The sequence below is a fragment of the Diplotaxodon limnothrissa genome, linkage group LG15 (genome assembly GCF_057381915.1).
Source record: "Diplotaxodon limnothrissa isolate DT_005_m linkage group LG15, D_limnothrissa_male_GT1.1, whole genome shotgun sequence".
Lineage (NCBI taxonomy): Eukaryota > Metazoa > Chordata > Actinopteri > Cichliformes > Cichlidae > Diplotaxodon > Diplotaxodon limnothrissa.
Window position 1 is genome coordinate 35983917 of NC_140610.1, and position 25101 is coordinate 36009017.

Below are 25101 nucleotides of genomic sequence, written 5' to 3' on the forward strand. Positions count from 1 at the left end.
TGCAGGAGTTTTTAAATTTAACTGCAAATTGTGATCAAGTGAGCTGAAAAACTGAGCACTGACAACAGAGCGCCTTCTCTCGCTCTCACTATCGGTATGTTGCATGTAGCAAGTGTGTCCTATGATCTTGTGTCGACTTTCAACTAAAAGAATTTAGATGCCTAAATTATGACTTAAACTAAAATCAAAATTAATACTGCTAATGGGAATTTATTATTTTTGTTACTTATTATCTTATTAAATAATTCGTAATGCTGAGCCTGACATTGCCTTGCACATAAATGATTCAGCCTCGTTCTAACAGTGATAATTACAGGTCATTACTGCATCACTGGGTTTAAGTTAGGATGTCTGGATCGAATCAGAACTGGGCAAAGTTGGATCCATGCATCCTTAATGTTAACTGCAAGCCAATATTTGACCCCAGCTCATAAAATCAGCAGCAAAGCCAAACAGTACTTACCTGTCTTGGTGCTGCTGGCTGCAGTCTTCTCTTTTTCATCTCCTCCTTCATTCTTAACCTTTCCAACTACTTCTTCTTCTTCTGGTGAGACCTTGTATTCAGCAATAGTCAGCTGTCTCCTCTTTGGTACAGTAACTTTTTGCTCTTCAGTCTTTTCCTCGCTTAAGTTCTCCCATTGACACCCGGTGCTAACGAGTACAACCGGAGCAGCCGGAGCTCGTTCTTCTAGTGTCTCTAATGCATCGGTCTGAGTGCTTTGTTCACTTTGATCTGACTCTGCGTCTTCACCTACACATGCATCGGCCACCTCCGGATGACAAGAAACTGCAGTGTGCTTTAATGCAGAAGTTAGCGTTTCTACTTGGGCATTTGTCATGACAGGTTTGGCAAGAACCCCCTTCTCAAATGTGATTTTGGAGATGTTTTCCTCCATCTTTGCTCTAAGAACTCCAAGGTCTTTATCTGCAACACTCAACCGATCCTCTAGAGCCACAATGGACTCCTGTTGGAATTTAATGGTGTCCTGTAAGGTGTCTATCTCCCGCTGTGCTTCTGTGGTCAGGCCAAGTAGTGACTCCATGACCCAAACCTCAGCCTCTTCTGTCTCCACTCTGGTTTGTATTCCCTCCTCCTGAACCAGGGGGGGTTCTGTTTCTGTGCATTTCTCACAAACATTCACTCTGGTGCCCTCACATGCATCTTTTACACCATCTCTGTAGTATAAAACAACTGAGGCCATCGGCATGTCGTCCCCTACAGCCACTGACTTCTTCTGAATGACTGTTTTTTCAGGGGCGTTTACTAAAGTCTTACTTGACAGTTTCAGGGGTTTGTCCTCTTTCCCTTCAAACTTTTCTGTCAGCCTTTTCAGCTCACCAGATTTTACAAAGCCTTTGTGTCCAGTCGAGGTCGGTGAAGTCAATCGACTGTGTTCAGTTTGGAGGATCTCTACGGTTTGGGTGGATGTCTCTGTAAACTGTTGCTTCTGTTGGGCCAAGTCCATGGCTGCCTTCTTCTCCTGCAGGGCTAACAAGAGCATATCTTTCTCTGCACGAAGCTTGGCCACTTCTTTCTCAAGTGCAGGAACACCTTTTACCCTTTCTTCCATCTCCTTCAGCTGCTTCAAGGCTGTTGCCATTTGCTCTCTAACTGTTTGCAGTTGGCTGGGTGGGATTGGGGTCACAGTGGTGCCAGCAGCTGGAGTGCTGCGCCCAGAGGTCTGAGGACTGGGTTTGGTCCAACTACTTTGCAGAGACTGCATGGCTGGAGAGGGTAAGAGCAGTTTGGGAGGATCTGCAAGCTGGAAGCGGGCGCCATTTTGGTTCTGGTGGGTTTGTTCCTGCTGTAGCCTCCGGCTGGTTTCCAGGAGAGTCCGCTCAACTCTGGGGTTACGTTGTGGTGGAGGCGGTGGCACTTTTGCCCCAGCAGATAGCGGAGGAACGTTGAGAAAAGTTACAGGGGAAAGGGAGACTGTCTCGCAGGGAGCTGACCCAAGTCGGTTACGAGGCGGTGGTGGCGGTGGAGCTCTGCCATCTTCGCTGACCGGGGATGAGAGCGACTCAGTGGACGTCCAGCCACTGGTACGCCCCCCCACACCCGGACTCCTCTGGGAGAGTTTTAGCCCCCGACCAGAGCGTCGAGAACTGATGGGTGCACGACGGAGGTTGTGCCCACTTTCTATCTCTTCTACATATTTAAGAAAGTCTAGATCCAGCTGAAATCCATACGGAGTCTGGACAGAGTAAGAAGCTTGCTGATCTGCTTCCTCTTGACTGGGGTAATGGAAAGGCGAGCCTAGATCTGAAAGGGGAAAGACATGTTATGGACAACACGTGATCGGTACTTAAGAAATTCCAGAGGGCATCTCTATAAACAGAAGTTACATTTGATTTCAGTGAGACCTGGCAATGAGTTGAATTGCGTTTCCTTTTTAAACATGTGCATGTGTTTATTTCCTTTGTCTATATCCGTCTTTGCCAGCTGCTTCCTCACCGACTTCCTTATCATCCTGGTATGCATGATCAACAGTTATATAAACAAACCAGGAGTGTGATTGTAAAGCACTGTGTCATCATATAACTAACAGATTTAAAACCCCTCAGGCTATCATCAAAATATTACACCTTTACAGGAAACAAAAGGCACTCCTGTTGTATTTGCCAAAAAGAAAAAAAAAAGAAAGAAAAGGAGAAAAAAAAGCCATGTCTAATTTTTTGGCTTCAGCATTGGCAAAGGTTAACACTTTCAGCGTTATTTCATTATCAACTGTAGTTGATTTAGGTGTCTTAAAGATGGATCAAACTCAGATACTCTGATATCATCTTAATTATCTAAAAGTGGTTAGTTCATCACCGTCCTGTCAGGTCAAAACAAATTACTTGATACATTTCTAAAACTACATGTTGCAAACCCCAAACCTCATCTCTAGGCGTAACGAACAGAAATATTCAGGACACACAATTACATTTGACAGTAAGCTTTAATTTCAATAACAGAGACTTCTTTATGGAGTTTCTTACCAGGCAGCTTTGGGTTAACTTGCACAGACTGAGTCATTTTTCAGGACGAGGACCTTTCAGCACGCACACAGCTTTGAATCAACACCTGGCTTAAAGAAAAAACAGATCAACATGAATGCATTTGTTATAGATGACCTTGAACCAAGACCAGTGGAAATAAAGGAAGCTATAAAGTATTGCAGAAGTAAGTTTCTGCAAGTAGAATTTAGACTTTCCCATGTTTTGTTTTTTTTCTTAATTGGTAAAATTTTTAGACCAAGCGCAGAGGATCGTCTTTTATGAGTTGTAAGAACGTGTAACAACCTGTGACTGAATTCAAAAGATTGCGAATCCCCGTCTTTCACTTTAACTAATTCAGTTAAACCCATCTCGTAGTTAGTTGCGGTTAGTCAGCCTTTTTAAGAGAGGTTTCTTTGTTTAGCCACAGTAGCTGTCTCTGCTGTTACTAACTGATTCTTCCTCGGGAAATATAAAATGCTTCCTGTGCTGCAGAAAAGCTCCTAGGTCCAAACAGCATGTGGAAAACTCTGAATTTTGGACACCAATTACAAAGGAAAAACGAAAAAGTGAAGCTTAAAACAGTGTGTTAAAGAGGTTAATCTCTGTCAGCCACTCACTGATTAATTCATGCAGCTGGAGCTCAGGTCGTTCGTCCTCCCTGCTTCACACAGCCCTGTGAGACAGACATCAATTATCATCATAAACAACTTCTGTCACAACAGAGGAGAACTGAATAAACTGATGAGTCAACATTTCTGTATCAGTTTGCTGAAGATGAAAATGATGTGAATCATCACATCTGGCTTTTACAGTGACCAAATGCCACACACAACCTTCAGTGAGAGCATACTGGGAAAAATGGTGGGTCAATACCGAGGAAGCTGTTCTACAGCTTTGTCTTTTTTCCTGTTAATCTACCACACAAACACTGCTATGATACAGATCAGAATGCACTCTCTCGCAGGTATTTTCTTTTTGGTTTGTTTTTGGGCATTTCAACCTTTCTTGCTGAATAGGACAGTGAAGCAGACAGGAAAGGAGACAGAAAGAGCAGGAATGCCATACAGGAAGTGGATTTTTTGTTTTCAAGCCTCGAGTTGTTTGGCTCACTCTGTCACTACAATGCTACAGGATGTTGCTACTTCCCACCAATAAATAGTCAAGGCAAAAAGAAAAACGTTCATTTCAAACAAAGAGATAATTAGTGATGCAATAAGAATTTGCATTGCAGAAAGAGTTCGCTTTTAGACTAGAAACCGGCTAAGCTCACCACCAACTGATGCGCACAGAAATGAGAGATTTTACACAAAACAATAAACTATTATAAAATTCAAAAGTTGTTCTGTGGAGAAAGCCAACTCTGATTACAGTCTGATGAGTTAATGTCAAACAGTTGAGGCCGGCATTGAGTCCATGTCTACGATTGTTTTTTAATACACCAACATGTCCCCTCACTTCCTTCACTTGCATCTCTTTGTTCGTTTATGAATTTTATTTATCCATCCATTTAGTTGTTTGTTTGTTTTTTTAATTGTTGATCAGTTAGCAGTGTTTCTGCCATATAAATGAAATGAAATCAAAGCTGGGAGCCTTCACACTGGTATGAAAATGTCAAAGTTTGTTGCCCATCATTCATACATAGATGGATTACAATCACTAATAGCCTGGTGAAAGTTTTACATATAACGCTGTTAGATTAGTAAGTTAATAATTACCAATGGCTGTATTACTGTTATTACTTTTAATATTTACTTTTTTTTTTTTTTAAACCTAATGCATCGGTGTATACGTTGCTTCTCAGACCATTTACCTACTTGCATCGTTATTACCTACAACATGTTGCACTAAATTGGCCTGCCCAATCTACAGTGTTAAATTTACACCAATCAGATGATCCATTATATTGCATCTCACTGTGCTACTGCATGAATAAACTATGACATGTTGAGGTAGGGACATGGAATGTCACCTCTCTGGTGGGGAAGGAGCCTGAGTTAGTGCGTGAGGTTGAGAGGTACCGGCTAGATATAGTCGGGCTCACCTCTACACATGGCTTGGGCTCTGGAACCAGTCTCCTGGAGAGGGGCTGGACTCTGTCTCAGTCTGGAGTTGCCCTTGGTGAGAGGCGGCGGGCTGGGGTGGGTATCCTAATATCCCCTCGGCTTGCTGCCGGTACGTTGGGGTTTTTCCCGGTGGACGAGAGGGTTTGTTCCCTGCGCCTTAGGGTCGGGGAACGGGCCCTGACTGTCATCTGCGCTTATGCGCCGAGTGGCAGTTCAGAGTACCCAGCCTTCTTAGAGGGGGGGTGCTGGAGGGTGCTCCACCTGGAGACTCTGTTGTCCTGCTGGGAGACTTCAATGCTCACGTGGGTAACGACAGCGAGACCTGGAGGGGCGTGATTGGGAGGAACGGCCTCCCTGATCTGAACCCGAGCGGTGCTCTGTTATTGGACTTCTGTGCTAATCACAGTTTGGCCATAACGAACACCCTGTTCGAACATAAGAGTGTCCATAAGTGCACGTGGCACCAGGACGCTCTAGGCCGTAGGTCGATGATTGATTTTGTAATCGTATCAGCAGACCTGCGACCATATGTTCTGGACACTCGGGTAAAGAGAGGGGCTGAGCTATCAACTGATCACCACCTGGTGGTGAGTTGGATCAGGTGGCGGGGGAAGACGCTGGACAGACCTGGTGCACCTAAACGCGTAGTGAGGGTGTGCTGGGAACGTCTAGCAGAGGCCCCAGTCCGCGAGATCTTCAACGCACACCTCCGGCAGAGCTTCAACAGCATTCCGAGGGAGACTGGGGACATTGAGTCCGAATGGACCATGTTCAGCGTCTCCATTGCCGAAGCTGCTGCATTGAGCTGCAGCCGCAAGGTGGTTGGTGCCTGCCGTGGTGGTAATCCCCGAACCAAATGGTGGACACCAGAGGTGAAGGGAGCCACTAGGCTGAAGAAGGAGTCCTATCGGGCTTGGTTAGCCTGTGGGACTCCGGAGGCAGCCGACAGGTATCGACAGGCCAAGAGGAATGCGGCTCGGGCAGTGGCTGAAGCAAAAGCTCGGGTGTGGGAGGAGTTCGGAGAGGCCATGGAAAAAGACTTTCGGACTGCCTCGAAGAGATTCTGGCAAACCGTCAGACGTCTCAGGAGGGGAAAGCGGTGTTCTACCTGCACTGTGTATAGTGCTGGCGGAGCGCTGCTGACGTCGACTGAGAAAATTGTCAGGCGGTGGAAGGAATACTTCGAGGACCTCCTTAATCCCACTGACACGTCTTCCAAGGAGGAAGCAGAGTCTGGGGATGAGGGGAATGACCCGCCAATTTCCGGGGGCGAGGTCACTGAGGCAGTTAAACAACTCCTTGGTGGCAGAGCCCCTGGTGTTGATGAGGTCCGCCCCGAGTTCCTGAAGGCTCTGGACGTTGTAGGGCTGTCCTGGTTGACACGCCTCTGCAATGTTGCGTGGAGATCAGGGGCAGTACCTGTGGACTGGCAGACCGGGGTGGTGGTCCCCATCTTTAAGAAAGGGGACCGGAGGGTGTGTTCCAACTACAGGGGGATCACACTCCTCAGCCTCCCTGGGAAAGTCTATGCCAGGGTGCTGGAAAGGAGAGTTCGTCCGTTAGTCGAACCTCGGATACAGGAGGAACAATGCGGTTTTCGTCCTGGTCGCGGAACACTGGACCAGCTCTTTATCCTCTCCAGGATACTTGAGGGTGCATGGGAGTTTGCCCAACCAGTCTACATGTGTTTTGTGGACTTGGAGAAGGCATTCGACCGTGTCCCTCGGGGTGTCCTGTGGGAGGTGTTGCGGGAATATGGGGAGTCTGGCCCATTGCTACGGGCCATTCGATCCCTATACAACCGTTGCAAGAGCTTGGTTCGCATTGCCGGCAATAAGTCGGACTCGTTCCCGGTGGGTGATGGGCTCCGCCAGGGCTGCCCTTTGTCTCCGGTTCTGTTCATAATTTTTATGGACAGGATTTCTAGGCGCAGCCAAGTGGCGGAGGGCTTTCGCTTTGGTGGCCTCAGAATCTCATCTCTGATTTTTGCAGATGATGTGGTTCTGTTGGCTTCATCGGGTGAGGGCCTCCAGCTCGCACTGGAACGGTTCGCAGCCGAGTGTGAAGCAGCAGGAATGAGGATCAGCACCTCCAAATCTGAGGCCATGGTTCTCAGCCGGAAAAGGGTGGAGTGCCCACTCCGGGTCGGGGATGAGTTCCTGCCCCAAGTGGAGGAGTTCAAGTATCTCGGGGTCTTGTTCGCGAGTGATGGGAGAAGGGAGCCGGAGATCGACAGACGGATTGGGGCTGCAGCTGCAGTAATGCGGACGCTGCACCGGTCCGTCGTGGTGAAGAGGGAGCTGAGTGTAAAAGCGAAGCTCTCAATTTACCGGTCGATCTACGTCCCTACCCTCACCTATGGCCACGAGCTGTGGGTAGTGACCGAAAGAACGAGATCGCGGATACAAGCGGCAGAAATGAGCTTCCTCCGAAGGGTGGCTGGCCTCTCCCTTAGAGATAGGGTGAGAAGTTCGGCCATCCGGGAGGGGCTCAGAGTAGAGCAGCTGCTGCTCCACATCGAAAGGAGCCAGCTGAGGTGGTACGGGCATCTGACAAGGATGCCCCCTGGGCGCCTCCTGGGTGAGGTGTTCCAGGCATGTCCCACCGGGAGGAGGCCCCGGGGCAGACCCAGGACACGCTGGAGAGATTATATCTCTCGGCTGGCCTGGGAACGCCTTGGTATTCCCCCGGATAAGCTGGAGGAGGTGGCTGGGGAGAGGGAGGTCTGGGCCTCTTTGCTTAGGCTGCTGCCCCCGCGACCCGGCCCCGGACAAAGCGGATGAGGATGGATGGATGGATGGATGTTGAGGCGCAGCATATACATAAAAACACATCAAAAGACGTGCACATTGGATACACCTTTGCTTCCTCGCTCTTAGAGAAGTGAGAAGTAAGTCATGTAATCCCACTTTGTCACAGTGTTTATGTCTAACGGCACTGACGCACATGCCACTATCACAGGTGATAGTGGCTGGCGTCTGAGATGGTCAGTGTTACTGGCACAAACCTTGTTTTGGTGTGTTTCAGATTTAAAGCAAAGACTGGATACAGGAAGTTGAATACAGCAACCTGACCCACACACACAATCAAAACTTTAGAATACACGTAGTCATTCATTTAGTTTACAACACACACTGTTGTAGCCATGCACAAACACACACACACAGACGTTTTTCAGTAGCCTCAAGCACATTCCTAACACACGCTGTTGAAGCACGCCAGTCGTCCTTCTAGCTGGCAGACTGCTGATAACCTATAAACACACACACACACACACATCATCTGACAGCTCAGACTATAACACATACACGCACACACACACATACACCTTTTACTGTCAAAGAAAAGCCCGTAAACATTCACACAGGCTGCTGACTAACTATTCCAAATCTTGTCAGAGGTTGTTGTCTCGGACTTGATAGTAAGAACCTTCAGTGCAAAGAGAAGAAAGAATGCAGTACTGATAAACGTTTCATATCACCCACTGCTTTGGGTCCTGTACTACAAAGCAAGTTCAACATACCCGGGATATCTTTTTTTTTTTCCTTATCAGGCTTCACTTTCCCCAACATCCACAATCAGGCTAAGCGGTCACACGAAAGCGGTTATCAATAGTTAACCCAGGGTTTGTTAATCTAGCTGCAAGCTCATTGCCATGAAAGAAATTTGGCATTGGCATCTGACCAGTCACAAACATGGACAGGTCTACCAGCAGCACGTCAGCATTGGCTCAACGCAGCCCGCCACTCCTGTAATTGGCCTGTTCAGCACCACCAATTCCTCCTGGGAATTCCTGGAAACCCGCAGTTTTTGAATCTGTCAGTGAGATCATTTATCAGCAAACATCGCCTCAGTGTAAGGCATATAATGCATTTAAACTAACCGCATGGTTATGAACATGTACAATATACGTGGGCAATGACGCTGGTCACTTACGAAGGTTAGTTCATAGACTGTACAGAGGTTACAGACCCGCCGTAGACAAGTATGAACAAATTTCCTGTTTGAGGTTCATAAATACAACAGAGTACATATTGACAATAAACACCACTGCACTCTACACTCTGTTTTCTGAAGCAGCTGACGTCTTAACATCTGTCAGACAATGTTCAAGATTCTCTGAGAGTCTGTTGTGGCAGGTTGAGGGTCGCAGATGCCAACAGACTCAAACTGTGGCGATGGAGCTGGACTCTCTTGAGATGATGTCAGAGAGGTGGATGTTGTCAAAAATAAGGACAATGCTGGACAACACCTCCCACCCACTCCATGACGTGCTGGCCAATCACAGGAGCGCGTTCAGTGAGAGACCGAGATTACCCAAATGCATCACTGAACGACACAGGAAATTATTCCTGCCCGTAGAATTCCTCCATATAATGCACAAGTATACACATCCTCTACGGAAAAAAAGTACCACATGATAAGAGGGGCACCTCAGTGTTAACCACATATATATCCAATTTGTGCAATATACTGGGATATTTAGAAGCAGAGCCATTTGTATCTATTAGAGCTATTTTGTTATACATTATTAACTAACTCTGTAATATGTTATAATATTTAGTCTAGAAAGAAAAAAGTTAGGAAAAAACAAAAGACTTTAATGTATGAACTTCTTAAGTTACCTGGCTAAGTAGTACGGGCTTCAGGTTCCCCTCAGTGTTTCAGCCACATTTGACTCCCAGACCACAGCAAACACAACGCTGCAGTATCTGTGCCAATCGGACAAAAGCCACACAAAAGCTTTTTAAAGATGTGGCCTCGACCAAAGCAGAGAGCAGTACTTTGAGTTTTTGTATTGGCTTTGTTTAAAACCAAACACAAGCTAAGCAGAGCTCAAAAACAAGTCACAGAAATCTCGATTCAGCGGTCACTTTTAGTAACATGTAATCCTACCTACAGTTTTTGTCTGAGCACTTGTCTGCAGTTCACAAATTGAGTCTCAGTGTTGTTTGCTTTAGTAAGGTTCAGTTAGCCTGTTGTTATTGAATCCAGTTAGGTATGAGTCGCAGTGCTGTGTGTTGTATATTTTCCTCCTCCTTGCAGACTGTGGTATTATGTCCATATTTACTAATGTGAAGCTGTTGGATTACATGTTCAGTAGGGCTGTTTTAACTTGCTGAATAGAAGAAAGGACACTCCTTGAAAATAGTGCGTTTTCCATGCTTAAATTGTTGGCTTAACAGTTCAAGGCTGACACTAGTGACGCAACCAAGTTAATACAATTCCTTCAGAAATGCTTCCACTTCAGATAATTTGTTTACCATACGGAGCAACACAGAAAACAAACTGAAGAAAATACTGTAAACAAGCAGCTGCTGTAAGAGGCGCCATTCAGAAAGTAAAAAACAAAAAAAGGAGACTTTTACTCCCGAAAATCAACACCACATTGAATGCTGAGACATGCTGAGGCATTACTCATTAAAGAGAGTCACCCATTGCGCTGCAAGTTCATTAGATTGTTAAAACAAGAGTCAACGGGCAAGTCTCCTCTTTCTCACTTCTTCCTCCACGGCTCCCTTCATTTCCTCCCTGCTCCTCTTCGTTTCCCAGCTCTTGTCTTCCTCATCTTAACCCTTCTCACATGACTTTTCCCTTCTTCTCACCCCCAGCTATCCACAAGACACACACACACACACACACACACACACACACACACACACACACACACACACCTCGGCTCCTCTCATGTGTTGCTGTTTTTCTCTCTGATTTGATGACAGCAAATTACAGACTGCAGAAAGAAGCTGCATTCCTTCCCTCTACACCCCGAGCCCTAACCAGCTGAGAGCCCCGCTGTCAAGTCTTTCACACTCTCAAACACACACGCAGAGTCTGAGGCTGGCACAAAACACACCGTATACACAAAGATATACAGCTGTGACACCGTTTTAAACAGCTCAAAAGTGATTGTTTTCACACCACTGATAACTTTTAGGGTGTTTTTGTTGTTGTTGTTTTAACTGTGCAGTTTAGTGCATTGCTTTTGTTCTTTTGTCTTCTTCGAATTTCACATCTGCCAATGAAATTGGTGCCCACTGCTCTGAAACCGGAGTCTGAGAACGTGGCCAGCTGGTCACGAGCACGGCAGACAAGAATGTGTTTCAGTGCAGGAAATTCAGCAGTATTTTGTTTATGACATGGTTTTGTTTTAACAATGCAGGTCAACCTAGAGAGGACCTTCCTGTTTAAATAAGGCATTACTTAAACAAGTGATCAAATTAGCTGTTAATTACTCCAAAATAATTAAATCCATTTTCACAGGGGATTATTAATCTAATCTATTCAATTCAATTTTATTTATACAGCGCCAAATCACAACAAATATCGCCTCAAGGTGCTTTATATTGTAAGGTAGACCCTACAATAATACATACAGAGAAAAACCCAACAATTGTATGAGCAAGCACTTTGGCGACAGTGGGAAGGAAAAACTCCCTTTTAACAGGAAGAAACCTCCCACAGAACCAGGCTCAGGGAGGGGCGGCAGTCTGCTGCAACAGGTTGTGATGTGAGAAGGAAGACAAGATAAAGACAGGCTGTGGAAATTATCTATTAGCTTATCTAAAGTAAGCTATTACTTTCCAAAAGTAACCTTCTCAACACATGCAATGCAGCATCCTAGGTCCTACCATTAATTTATTTTAGATAAATGTTTTTTGTTGTTGTTGGTTTGGCTAATTTTTGATTATTGCTTGTCTGAATGTAAAAGTTTTAAAACAATACAACACATCTCAAATGTCACACTACAAGTTTCAGTGAACAAACTTGTCAATTTATTCACAAAACATCACAAACTGAGGGTCACATCCTTCAATCTCTGAATTCAGGTTTATAAAATCAAGCACCACACAATCTGCTTTTAGACACATTCCTGAAACAATGAGTCATTCTAGAAAATTCACTGAATTAAAGCATGGTACTGTAATGACATGCCTTGCAACAAAGTCAGCTTTGTTGCAAGGCATAAGGAGTATTACTACAAAATGGAATTGTTTAGGATTTACAGCAACTCAGCCGCAAAATGTCAGACTACATCAAGTAACAGCACATCGCCAAGAGCTGAGGCACATACTTTGTCACCAACACTCTGAAAACTCAATAACTGCAGCGCTCCAAACCTCCTCTGGTATTAACATCAGCACAGAAACTGCACACTGGGAGCTTCAGTGGAATGGGCTTCTGTGGCTGAGCAGCTCCAGTACTTCCCATGTCAACAAACTGTGTTTTTAACAAATTCTTAAAATTTGGTGCTGAACTGCAGTCATAGCTACTGGAGCTCTATTCTGGTGCACAGAAACTAAACGCTTAAAAAATAAACACCTGTAAGCGGAAATTAATTAAATGCTCCAACTGCCTGTATTTGTGGGTGCTTTTGACAAATTTTGACTCGTGTATCTTTAACCAAAGCGTCTAATACTTTTGATAAGTACGAACATTGTGTGCTGTAATTTGGAAGAGGCTGGCTCAGGTAATGGCAGCATCGGTGGGTACACTAGCAGTGCAGTTCATGAGCTTTTGATTTCAGGATTGTGTTTTGTCTCCTGGTTTGAATCCAGATCAGCACTAGTAAACTACAGGGTTTTTTGGCCAGCTTTGTGCAACAGCTACAGAACACAGTCATGTAATGTGTCCAAGTAGCCACCAGCTGGTGCTACAATATATGTATTATGTTACTTTTACTGAATATATTTGAAACATAAAGACCTGTTCAGCTGCTGTTGTCTGCTGGCACAAGCTACACTTTGGTATCATTACAGCTTGTTGTGCATTTCTTGATTTTTGTAAGCTGACATGACTGAGTGGAAAACACCAGCATCATGCCACTTGATTGATATAGGAGTACAGGCTCCAAGAGATGGAGATGGTCCACTCTCTTGGACCACTCAGACAAAACCTCTACATCACCACCTGTATTTTCTGAGTGGGGACGGCCATTATCCAGAACACTACTGCAGCGAGTTTGGGACACTCTCAGAGCCAGCCAGCGTAAACGATGAAAGACTTAAAATCATCAGAATATCCACTGTACATCATAGAATGTGGTACAAAATATGTCTATATGTTAGAACAACAACAGCTTGATTCTAAGACATTCAAAAGTAAAACTAAACATCCATCATGCAGTCATACCACTAAACACACCTGAAATCTATCACCTGCAAAAATTTATGCACAAAGTTGCAAGCATAAGCATATACCCCCAAACAGTCATGACAGATGGTTGCCCCTCCCCGAGTTTGGTTTGATTGTTTCCTCCTGCTAAAAAGGAGGTTTTCCTTCCCACTGTTGTCAACTACTTGCTCATAGGGAGTTGTTTGATTTTAGGGGTTTCCTCTGTGTTACAAATCTTTTCGACTACAATATAAAACACATATTTGGAGCTATATAAATCAAATGTAATTGAATTTAACTGAATGAAAAAACTAGCACTCAAGTTGTAACCACTTAGCAAAGTAATGAATAAAATCTTATACTTTCCCAAAATTGCTTCATTGCATCAGTCAGAGCTTCTTTGCACTGGATACACAACCCAGCATGTTAGTTACCTTTAAGCTACAACAAAAATGGAAAATACAGAATAATATTGCTGCATTTTTTCCCCGTCAAAAAACATGGAACATGAGAGGAGAGGTATCCTGTAATCCCAGCACACACTCATAGATGTGTTATTAACGAGGACTGGAACACTGGTCAGTCCAGATCATGGAGGAGGAAACATGTTGGTTGGAGAATCGGAGCCATGTTTTGAAAGAATGACCTCATCCCCAACGCCACCCTTTTCCCGAGAAGGGAGGCCTGTGAGAGAAAAAGGGAGAGAGACGAGGAGACACGACTAGACTGATGATGAGGGGGAGAGGGACGAAAGCCAACATCCTCTCCCTGACAGTAGCTTGTACAGTCTGACTGATTTGCACAAGAGAAAAAATAAACTCATTCAGAAATGTGAACACGTACAGACTAATAGAAGCAAAGATAAAAACCAGACACACACTCATCCACCCCAGAATGAATACCATACACTTATCATTATATAATTTAACTTTCATGATGTTTGGATCAAGTTTTGATCCATTAATCTGTGCATTTTTACACTGCATTACAGGCATTTGTAGATTCAAAAGAACTTGCATTTCCAGACACACAGCTAGAATAGTCTAGAGTAAAAGAGCTGCTTAGAATTTATTTACCTTCTTGTTTGAAGGTAACTAATACACTTTCTGTACATCCATGAATATAATAATTGAATCATCCTGCCTGATTTTGTCAGCAATCTTCATTAGTCTATTTTTAGCACCAAATAACAACAACAGTCACCTCACGCTGCTTTATATTGTAAGGTACAGGCTCTACAATAAGAAAGAGAAAACCCCAACAAACAGACAAGTGCCTAAGAGCCAACACTTGGCGACAGTGGGAAGCAAAATATCCCTTTTAACAGGTAGAAACCTCCAGCAGACCAGGCTCGAGGAGGGGCAGCCATCTTCCAGGGGTTCATTATTTTTCCCTCCTCCTCCACCCTCATCAACACCTCATCCTTTTTCTCCTCACTTTAAGCCTTATCTCATGAACTGAAGTCAGGGCTTTAAAACGTGAGAAACGTGCAGAAATTACTTGACAAATTGTTATCAGATTAGACATCACTGGACAGCTGACAACAAGCCAGTTAAACAACAATAGCTGGTTTTAAGCTAACATTAGCTTAAAACCTGCTAATGTTTGAATATCCTATAATCACACTTTCTCTCTGAAAAACATTTTGATTACATTCTCACATCATGTAATTTATTTACTAAGCATCTAACAATGTTAGAGCCATTTCAAAAAAACAAAAACAAAACAATCACTAACAGCAGCTAACAGTGGCTAACAGCAGCAAAAATAGATTATTCTAAAAATTATGCACTTGAATTGGAACAAGTAAGAAAACAGAGCTCAGTTGACTACGACTTCCAATCTACTGACATCTAGCGATGAGATTTTACACACTATGTCTTTAAACAAAGCTCAATGGACATTAATAAAAACTTGAGCTTCTGAAATAGAGGTGAGAGTTTCTGTAATTACCATTTAAGAATCAACTCTGCATTTAGAGAGTTTACAGGTCCGTTTTCAGAATCTTTACTTCCAATCTGATAATCTGAAACTTAAAGCCAGTTGCTAATCCTGAGCTTAATCTCTTTCACAGGAGTCCTCATCCTCATGAGGACATTTAGGCTGAACAGAAACTAAAATGAAGCTCAACACATCCACACACAAGAGGCCTCTCTGCTGCTTGGATAGGTCTAAAGTTTCCTGAAGGGAAGCCCACTACTCCCCCAATAAATTCCCACCACCACACACCTCCATGCCCTGTGAGACCTCCTATTGTCTCCCAGTAGGAACTGGGAGGGGGGTAGAGGGTCCTGCCAGGAAACCCATCAGGCCGTCCTGAAAGCTGCTTCCTGAAGGCAGCAGGAAAGCATGAAGCATACGACAAGCAAAAGCTGAGAGCTGAACAAACACATACACACAAAGAGGTATCCTGCCGCCAACACCAGCACTGAATCCGCCATCACATGATGCATCACACTAAGGTTAGGTAACATGTTATCACATTTGGCAAGAACACGAGCATTTAAGTGTTTGTGCGCGCTCTCACTCACGGTGACACACAGTCACCTCTGTGCAGGGTTTTTGCCGCCAGATGCCATTTCCTGTGTCCTAAATAACAAAATTCACCTCAATCGCATCTTGTTGTGTACAAAAAAAAAAGTTTTATTTTTTTGAAAATTCACAATCAGGTTGAATTCAAACATCACATGTGTCCCGCCTCCCCCTCCCTCTTCCTTCCAGATTCTCCAGCAAACACACACAATCATGCACATTCAGCCTCCACAATGAGGCATTATGCCTCTTTGGTTGTGACGCTGTTTTCCAAAAGTTTTCTGAGGCCTGGTTGTTTTCTTCAAACCATCCCAACCCCTCACCCTCCACTCCCTTTCGTGCTCCTTGCCTTTTTTTTTTCCTCCCCCATTTCCAGGTTCAAAAAGCCACAAAGTGAATTTAGCAAAGTCGTGGGGGAACTGCGGCACTTGAGTTTTGAACATGGAGAGCCGAAGCCGCTCCAAAGGTGGATCTGAAGCTGAAGAGATCCTGCTGAATAAAGGAGAGAGGGCGGACACTGTCCACAGATGGTGGCATCAAATAATGACTTCTTCTTCCCACTGACTCCACTTCTGTCAGATCTCATCCATCTGTGATCTCTTAAATACCTCACCGTGTCCTGCTTCCTTAGGTTTCCTTAAAAGCGTTAACATTATGGTTTGTTGGACGTTGTCACTCCAAATGCAAGGTCAAAATACCGACTGTTTACCGACTCTCAAACCCGTCAGGACTATTACTTCATGAAGTTTCTACAAGATGACTTGATAATGACTTTGTACAGGTTCTTATTACACGCCCTCAACTTCTCATCTCCTTCGGCCAAACCCAGTTACCTCAGAAGCTGAGATTGAACACAGGGAATCTGTGTCCGTATAACTTATATTCACCAAAGGACTGGGCCACCTGCAGGAGCTGCATCGCTGTGTGCTTCCAGTTTCTGTGCTGATGTTAATAGCAGAGGTGGTTTGGAGCGCTGCAGTTCCCGAGTCTGCAGAGTGTTGGAAACTGTTACACACCCCACTCTGTAACTTTATGTAGTTGCTGAGAATTCCTGAACACATCCACTTTGCAGTAGTACTACTTACTGTCGATCACTGAATATGTAGGATGGAAGAAATTTCACCAACTGGCTTACTGCAGCATCCTGAAAAAAAATTATGATACTTTTCGCATCCGCAAGTCCACTAGGGCGTGCTCAGGTCCAAGTGATGTACATTTCTGTTGGTACAATACACCAACTATGTATATGCCGCAAATGGTGGATTTTAAGCAGAGTTCAGATAAGTAAGAGGAATGACTACTCTGTCATCGTGCCTGCAGCCCTTTGGGATGATCCATTCTTTCCGAAATGTTTGTAAAGGCAGAGTGCATATTAATAGGGACTTTTTCTTCAGTAACAAAGGGCACGAGTACTGATTTTTCTCTCTTGGCAAAAGTTGCACAAGGGTTTCTTGATTTTGGATTTCTTTGAAATTCCAATATAATTGAAGTGAAAAAGCAAATAGATTACTTTATTAGCTTAGGGGGTGTTTCTGACTGCGAAACAACTACACAGTGGTCCCAGCACTTCATGAGACCTGCAAGAGTGATGGAAGGGTCAGCTCCAGTAGGGCACCTACAGAAACCCTGTTAAGACTTTCACTTCTTTTAGATGCATCCTGTTGACCAAAGGCTCTCCTTCCGTCATGTCGGCTACAACTAAACCAATCTGTGAGAGAGTCTGGGCCGTTTGGACGGACCTACCACAGATTGCTATCGTTGTTTTATGTTGGTCATCCTGCTGATTTCCTCTTCCAAAGATTTAAGACCCCATCTCTTATTAATAAATGTTGCATGTTTATTTCTGAAACAATGATGGTATTGGCACAACTAGATACACTTCCTGCACCGCACCCATTTTGTATCCCAGCAGCAGCAGCAGCATCCAGTCAGTCCCTCTTTAAAACAAAGCAGCGTTCATAAGTCAAGTTTCCCCTCAATAAGTCAGTTTCCAGCTCTGACGTCACGTTGCCTTTCAGACCGAACACGCCTTGTTCTCCCTCTGTGGTGACACAAACTCTTCCCATCATAACAGACCGAATCCTTGTAGAATCTTGTATCTGGGTCAATAATCAGCCATATTATTTCCATGTAAACTGCAGGTCTGTCGCTCTCTCATTTCCCTTTTTTGTAATCCATTCAGCTCTTTGCTATTCTAGCCAAGTGAACAGTGAAAGTAAAGCAGCTCTTGACATCTCTAAAAGCCTTTTTGCAGTTGACCCAGATATCTGGTCCACAGATTTGAGTTTAAGAGGAGACTGTGACCCATTTGTCTCCTTCACAACAGTAGCTACTGGAGCCTCCAGATGTTTGATTGTCGTAACTACAGAACAAGACCAGATGTCAAGTGTTTGTTGCTTCATGCCCAGAATCTACTAAAACACACTCCATACTGTTATCATTTCCTTCACCGGATGAAATTATGATAGTTCTGCATATCGTTGATGGAGCTGGTCGGTATAATGACAAGGCAGAGGATGCACCGCCTATGAGATGTCTCTCTACACACACCTTCATCTGCTTTGGGCTGCTCCTCTGGAAAATACATGTTTGTGGGCTCTAATTCAGTTTTCCGTAATGCAGTGATTCAGTTAGCTCCTTCTTTATGGCTGTAGTCACACTAAGATGCAATTGGACATCGTGCAGGGATCATGACTGCACCGAACATATTGATGGCCTGCGGCTGACCCTGAGGCAATCTGCCAGGTGATTTTAGGCAAGGAAAGTCTGTTTTTTACTTACTGAATTTATGCCATCCTTTTGGTACAAGACCTGATTATTAAAACTCTATAAATTGGCTATAAACCACTTATGACAACATGAGAAAACCACCAAACCACCATTTTTGCATCCAAAAGTATTAAAACCTCTAGACTGACAAAGATAGATCATTGAAATCTGTTTATGTTCTATGAATTTTTCACTTGAAGACATCAAACTGTGTCCGCCCTTTGAATTATTGTGGTTTAGTAACAATGCAATTTTTTAAAAGAGCCACCAAAAAGGCATATTCATAAGTGATGAAGATTCTGATAAAAATGCTGCAACATTTACTAGAAATCATCAATCAATCCCAATCCCTACAATGTTTTTACCACAGGCTAAAGACGGAAATGTCACCAGCATCACATCACTCGTTGGTTGTGTAGCCAGGTTGCACGGATTGAGGTTTTGCAGACACATGACCATTAACCACATGATTTTAACTTGGATGTGTAACAATGATGCCGACAGTGTAGGTTGAAGTGAATAAGACTCCAGACACACAGGTCTAGAAAATGGTTCACAACCATCTGGCAACCATTGGCTGTGAAGGCAAAACTAGGCTGGTGGAGGTTGATGGCAGTCACTAAGAAAATGACTGCTGAAGATCCAGTCACACAGACATACAGACCAGTGAGTGCCCAGATGGCAATCATCTGTCATTAGAGAAAAATGTGCATTCCAATCCTTTGGCTCAATCCTCCTTGTGATTGCTTTGATCGTTAGCTTATTGCTGCGATCATAGGTTGAATGAAAGTGACAGACTTGTCTACAAACAGTGACCAGCTGTTCCCTGAGCTATAGTGAAACTGTGAAAAGTGCAACACAAACCTAAAATGGAGATTTGCCTCCAAAGTAAAAGTTATGTCTTAGTGCTACAGCCAAAAGGAAGAACTTTACTTTGAAGGCGAACCTTCTCCATATCACTTTTTCAAGTTTTGCCACTGCTCAGCTAATAGCTAGCGAGCATTTGCAGACACACATGAAAAACTTCCGGCAACCATGAAAATCTAGACATAACCATTTAAATCAGGTGAGGTTTTAGGTGCGGTACCTTCTTCCAGCAGGGGCCAGCAGCCTCCAGGAACCCCTTCCAACCGCTCGGAGAATACGCATTTCCCGTGCAACAACTGGTTGTATCACATCCAATATGATGGACAACTCCTAAGCAATGTGTGAGTGACATCACGTGAGAAATCTCAATAAACGTGTGTGATTGAATGTGAGGATTGTGTGTTTATTTCCAGCGTATGCTTCAGAAACTGTCCAATTAAGCTACATTTTCAAACATAGCTTTGTGAGATATTTGCAGACAGTGAAGCTAAAATACGATATGTTGAAAATATTGGAAAATGCTCTTGTTCTTGATTGCTTGGCTGTTTCTGTGCACAGCTAGAATTGTTGATCTGCATCTTTGGCCAGTTTTTCCCATCCAGATGTGAGTTGCATTCACATCTGGAGACCCATTTGTCACCAAGCAACATAAAACTTGGGATTAAGTCTTTAAGTGTTTCCAGCAAGTTTAAAGTTGGCAGAATGTTTCCACCACGTGTCTTCTTTTCTTGTCACAGTTTTGTTCAAGAAAACAACATTTTGTTTTGTCATCTATATGAAAGAATTTCTACAAAGTGCAGTCTGGGGATGACTCACTGAGTGCCATATTACCACAATCCTGCTGAGTCCAGCAAGATATGGTTTGCTTATATTGCCCTCCTTGTTTACTCCATATTTGCCGTTTGCCTCGTCATTGTAAAAAAAAAAAAAAAAAAATGCTAAAGAGTAGTTTCCACAATGCACTAGCAAGAAAGGGTTTCAGATTTCCACACCTCACCAGAAAACAGATTTTCTCCATCTAACAATATTCTTCTGCTTCTCAACTTCAGGTTCACAGGGGGAGGGGGCACTGGAGCTTATCCAGTGGGGTACATGCCCTAGACAGGTCATCAGTTCTATCACACAGTTAACAAAGCAACTACTCATGCTCTCAATCATACCTGTGGCCAGTTTAGAATCAGTAATTAACCTAACCCCAAGCATGACACTGTGTTTAACCTTGGGAGGAAGCCAGAGTACCTGCAGAGAACCCATGCAAGCACAGGGAGAACATGTAAACTCCACAAAGAGATTTTCTGGGGGAGAAAAATGCTACAATACCTGGGACAAAAGCCAGATCAGAAGAGTAAAAGATGGTTTTATCCACCTTAGTGCAGGGATGTTGGGTTTGTCAGGAAGGTGAAGTTATGGATGGTCAGACTGTAGAGGTGGATGATAGCTTAGGGTGCCCACACTAGTGTAATTTTTAGGGTTTTGGGATAAATCTTGCTGCTGGATATGGCCAGATCAGCTTCCAGGAAGCGAACAAGCATTAAAAAGATCAAAATAAAGAAGACTAATCTGTAAATAGTTGAATACATCGATCAGTTATAACCTGTAAATTATTTTAAAGAACAAAGTGGCACTGGTATTATTAGACGTCATTTTATAAGTCTTTTTTATTTTAACGATGGGACATACAATACTTGGCAGCAAGAGTGAGTTTGTCTCAGTAATGAAATGTATTAAGGGATTAAATAGACCATAAAGTCCAGTTATATCTCTTGTAACAGCATGAGGAAGGGAACATTGAGTGTTGGAGCCTTGTTAAATCTTTTTATATGATTTAGTGGCTTCACAGGGCAGGGGTACATTTTCACAGTCACCTTAATACCAAACACAACTTTTGTTCCACTATGGACCACTGAACAGAGGTGACCTCGCTCCCACTTCACACTTAGAGACGCTTGTCAGGCAGAATTGGGGAGATGGCGTCAGAGAAAGTACCAACATATTTTTTCCTGTCGAACAGGGCGTTTATTGTTCGGTCAAAAAATTGAAAGTTGTGTCTAAATTTCCAAAAGCAGTTGTGGTTTGGTTCTTTGAGAGATCTGATATTTTAGATGTTCAGTCCACAAGCATTAAATCCATTCTCACTCTACCAACCAGTTAAGTGAAAAAACCCCTGAATGATGGCCAGTGCGTGGCTGAGTAAAGACTTTACAAATTTGCAGCCAGTCTTCAGTAAATTTGGAGTTTTCCCACCCTGGTGTTAGTGGACAGAGTCTGATGACTTTCCCAGTGCTGCCCTGCTAGTACTTGAGCTGATGTTGGTATTTTTAGCCTGTTTTTCATTGAGTGTTTCTCAGACTGCAGAGATAGCAGAGGGAGGAGCGTCTGATTGGACCACAGTGGTAGACCTCACTGGCATTTCTATGACACGACTTTCGAATCAGATCTTTGCAGGCAAACATTACCTTAATTGTGAACAAGTGGATGGATTATAAGGACTATATCTATATATACATATTAGCTGAGGTTTTTTATAGTACATAGATTTACCTCATACTTGACCTTTTTTTAAGATTTCTTTTATGGAAACCGACAGGCCTGAGGATCAGAGGCCTATCAGAGCCACATATAAGCTGGAAGGTCAGAAAGCAACATTCATTTTATCTTTATATCCATTTTTCTAAATAAGAGAGGACATACATTACATTGTCTGATACTCCGGGCATTTACCCTCACTACAGACACAATCTGTTATCTTGAGATTTTCTTCTGATCCATACCTAGCTCAATTATCTTGTCTTCATTATGTACAAATGATTATTACAAGATGTCCTGAATTATCAAACCGCCTTCCCTTGTGATCAGAACTTCATCATTTTTTCAAGATAATTGAGTTTTAGTGGTTACATCATATCATTCATGAGCCTGTGCGTACCTAATAGCTAGGCAGCATTATACAGTATCAAAAGGAAAGATCACAAATGTTTGATTTCATTTAACAAGGAATGAAGATAATGAAAATATGCAGACATGGACTGTCGACAAGTTTCAACATGATTAAGTTAAGCTGATCAAGTTAAATTTCTGCAAAGCCATGATTTTAAAACTGTCTGACATCTCGAGATAACAATATAATGCAAACTCAATCTCAGTACAATTAGCTCAAAAACTGGACATGAGCTTCCGAAATTGTTTTAAGTAAATGACTCATGATCACGAGACTATTGAGGCAAATACAATTATGAGAAACAGAGCTGCTCTTGATTCCTGTAAATATCTGAGAGTCACAGAAAGACGCTTCAGACTTCCTCAATAACACCATTACTATTACGATATGCGTTTTTACCTTTTAAAATCTAGATCTGAATGCAGAAATCCAATGTTCTTTAAAGACCTACCATTTCCTTTAGCATAAAGTGTTCATTTCCATTTTAAAAGCCTGGATGCATGCTAATTGTTATGGGAATTCCATGCAGGTCTCGCACTTAAAGCTAATTGCTCCAGAGGAAAAAATGCTTCAGCTTTTAAACTTTCAGAAACCTTTGAAATGTTTCTTACGACTGCACTTGATGGAAACAAATAAAAACAGAAACTCTTCACTCACTTCCATTTTTCCTCTAACAACGTACCACCTACCAAGGAGAAAATATGAGTAAGGGTAAGACTACCAAATATTTCCAAGTACATCTTTGATATGCACTCACTGAACACTTCATTAGATGTTAAACTGCTTGTTAATGCTAACCAGTCAATCACATGACAGCAAATCAATGCATCTAGGCATATAGACATGTTTAAGATGACTGGCTGAAGTTTAAACTGAGGATCAGAATGTCGAGGAAAAGTGATTTAAGTGACTTTGAACATGGCATGGTTGCTAGTGCCAGGTAAGCTGGTCGAAGTATTTTTCTAAAACTTCTGCTTTTCTGGGATTTTCACACACAACATCTCTATGGTTTATTGAGAACAGTCTGAAAAAGAGATCAGGTGAAAAAGTTTTGTTGATGCCAGAGGTAAGAGGCAACAGTGACTCAAATAACTACTTGTTACAACCAGATGAGCTACAACAGCAGAAGACAACACTGGGTGCCACTCCTGCCAGTACGGTCAGGAAACAGAGACTTCAATTCTCCAAAATTGGACAACAGGACATTGGAAAAATGTTGCCTGGTCTGCTGAGAATTGCTGTGACAGTCAGGATCAGAATTTGGTGTAAACAAATTAAAATTGAGGCTCAATCCCTCCTTGTATTGTTCAGTGCCTCAGGCAGGTGGTGCTGGTGTAACGGTGTAAGGAATATATTTTTTTGGCACACTTTGGGCCCCTTAGTACTACATTAGCAGTTCTATGGTCTGATGAAACAAAGATTGAACTCTTTGGCCTGAACGCCAAGCATCACGCCTAGAGGTAAACAGACACTGCTCATCACCTGGCCTATAAAACATGTTGAAGGCACGGTGGTGGCAGCATCATGCTATGGGGATGTTTTTTTTACCAGCAGGAACTGGGAAAATGGCTCTGGGACCACTCTGTGAGGAGCCCAGACTTAAACCATACTGAACATCTATGGAGAGATCTGGGAATGGCTGTGCACCAATGCTCTCCATCCAACCTGATGGTGCTTCAGAGATTCTGCACTGAAGAAAGGGAGAAACTGCCCAAAAGCAGGCGTGCCTAGCTTGTAGCATCATACTCAGGAAGACTTGAGACAGCAAGGGGTGTTGTGTGTAGAATTTTAATGGGAAAATAAATTTAATCCATTTTGGAATAAGGCTGTAACAGGACTAAAAATGGAACAAGTGAAGCGCTTTGAATACTTTCCGGACACACTGTAGCTCTACTGCTGGAGCACTCCCAGTCCCTCACAAGCAGCCAATCTTTTTTTTTTGTTTTTGCTCTTTATGGGCATTGTTCTGGATCTTTTCTATCAAAAACGTTAAGCAGCAATACTCCCAAAAACCTGCAGAGAGACTCTGATGATGACCGAATTTCCCTTTAACTCAATCAATACTACTTAAAAAATGGATGCAAGAGGAAACTACTTAAATAGGCCTACATAAAAATTAGGGGTGCAACGATACTTGTATCGATATTGAACCGTTCGATACAGTGCTTTCGGTTCGGTACGCATATGTATCGAACAATACAAAATTTGTCATTTATTTTATCAACTTTCCTTCTGACGATGCTGTCTGTGTTGAGTGCAGAGTGAATCTGCGCTCGACTACTCCGCCTAGGCTACACTGTCGAGCACAGATCCACTGAGCGCTCAACACAGACAGCATCGTCAGAAGGAAGAGCGCAGGGCAAGCTAGCGAGACAGAAGTTAAGCTCTCCTTGCAACATAGCAAATTGAACCTCCCCCACCCTCATTCAGATCTGGCGTTTGGAATTATTTTGGTTTTCATGTGACGTATGACCCTGAAGGTAAGCACGTCATGGACTAAAGTAAAACAGTGTATTGGATGTGCCACGCAATGCTCAATTACATGGGTGGGAGCTAGTGTGTTAGCGCAATTAGCTCGTTAACGTGTTGGCCGTCTAGCCCCATGCACGGGGCGATCAGGGGTAGCTCGTTAACGGAGATTTGCTGTGTTGTGGCGTTATCGTCATTTCAACGAGATTAACGCTGACAGCACTAGTGGGAACACAATGAATATGACTGCACATTTACTCAGATATCATCCTAGTGCAAAGACAAATGGAAGCAGACAAAAACAACAAGCATGCTACTAACTTTAGCAGAGTCATTTAGACAGCTGTTAGCACATGATTCTCCTTA

The 25101-nt window shown here is 43.3% G+C and overlaps 1 protein-coding gene across 4 annotated transcripts in view; it reads right to left on the bottom strand.

Annotated features, from left to right (window-relative positions):
• kank3 (KN motif and ankyrin repeat domains 3) overlaps nucleotides 1-25101 on the bottom strand; it is a 43873-nt gene that overhangs the window by 9924 nt on the left and 8848 nt on the right. The window contains exons 2-4 of one of the 4 annotated variants that reach the window (XM_085372217.1): nucleotides 3600-3655; nucleotides 2983-3067; nucleotides 464-2263 (exon numbers count right to left, since the gene is read on the bottom strand). In XM_085372217.1, coding sequence (XP_085228343.1) covers nucleotides 464-2263; nucleotides 2983-3019 — 1837 coding nt within the window. In that variant the 5' untranslated portion in view covers nucleotides 3020-3067; nucleotides 3600-3655. Of the gene's footprint in view, nucleotides 1-463; nucleotides 2264-2982; nucleotides 3072-3599; nucleotides 3656-25101 lie in introns of all 4 variants that reach the window. The other 3 variants (XM_085372216.1, XM_085372218.1, XM_085372219.1) reach the window with 3 other exon arrangements.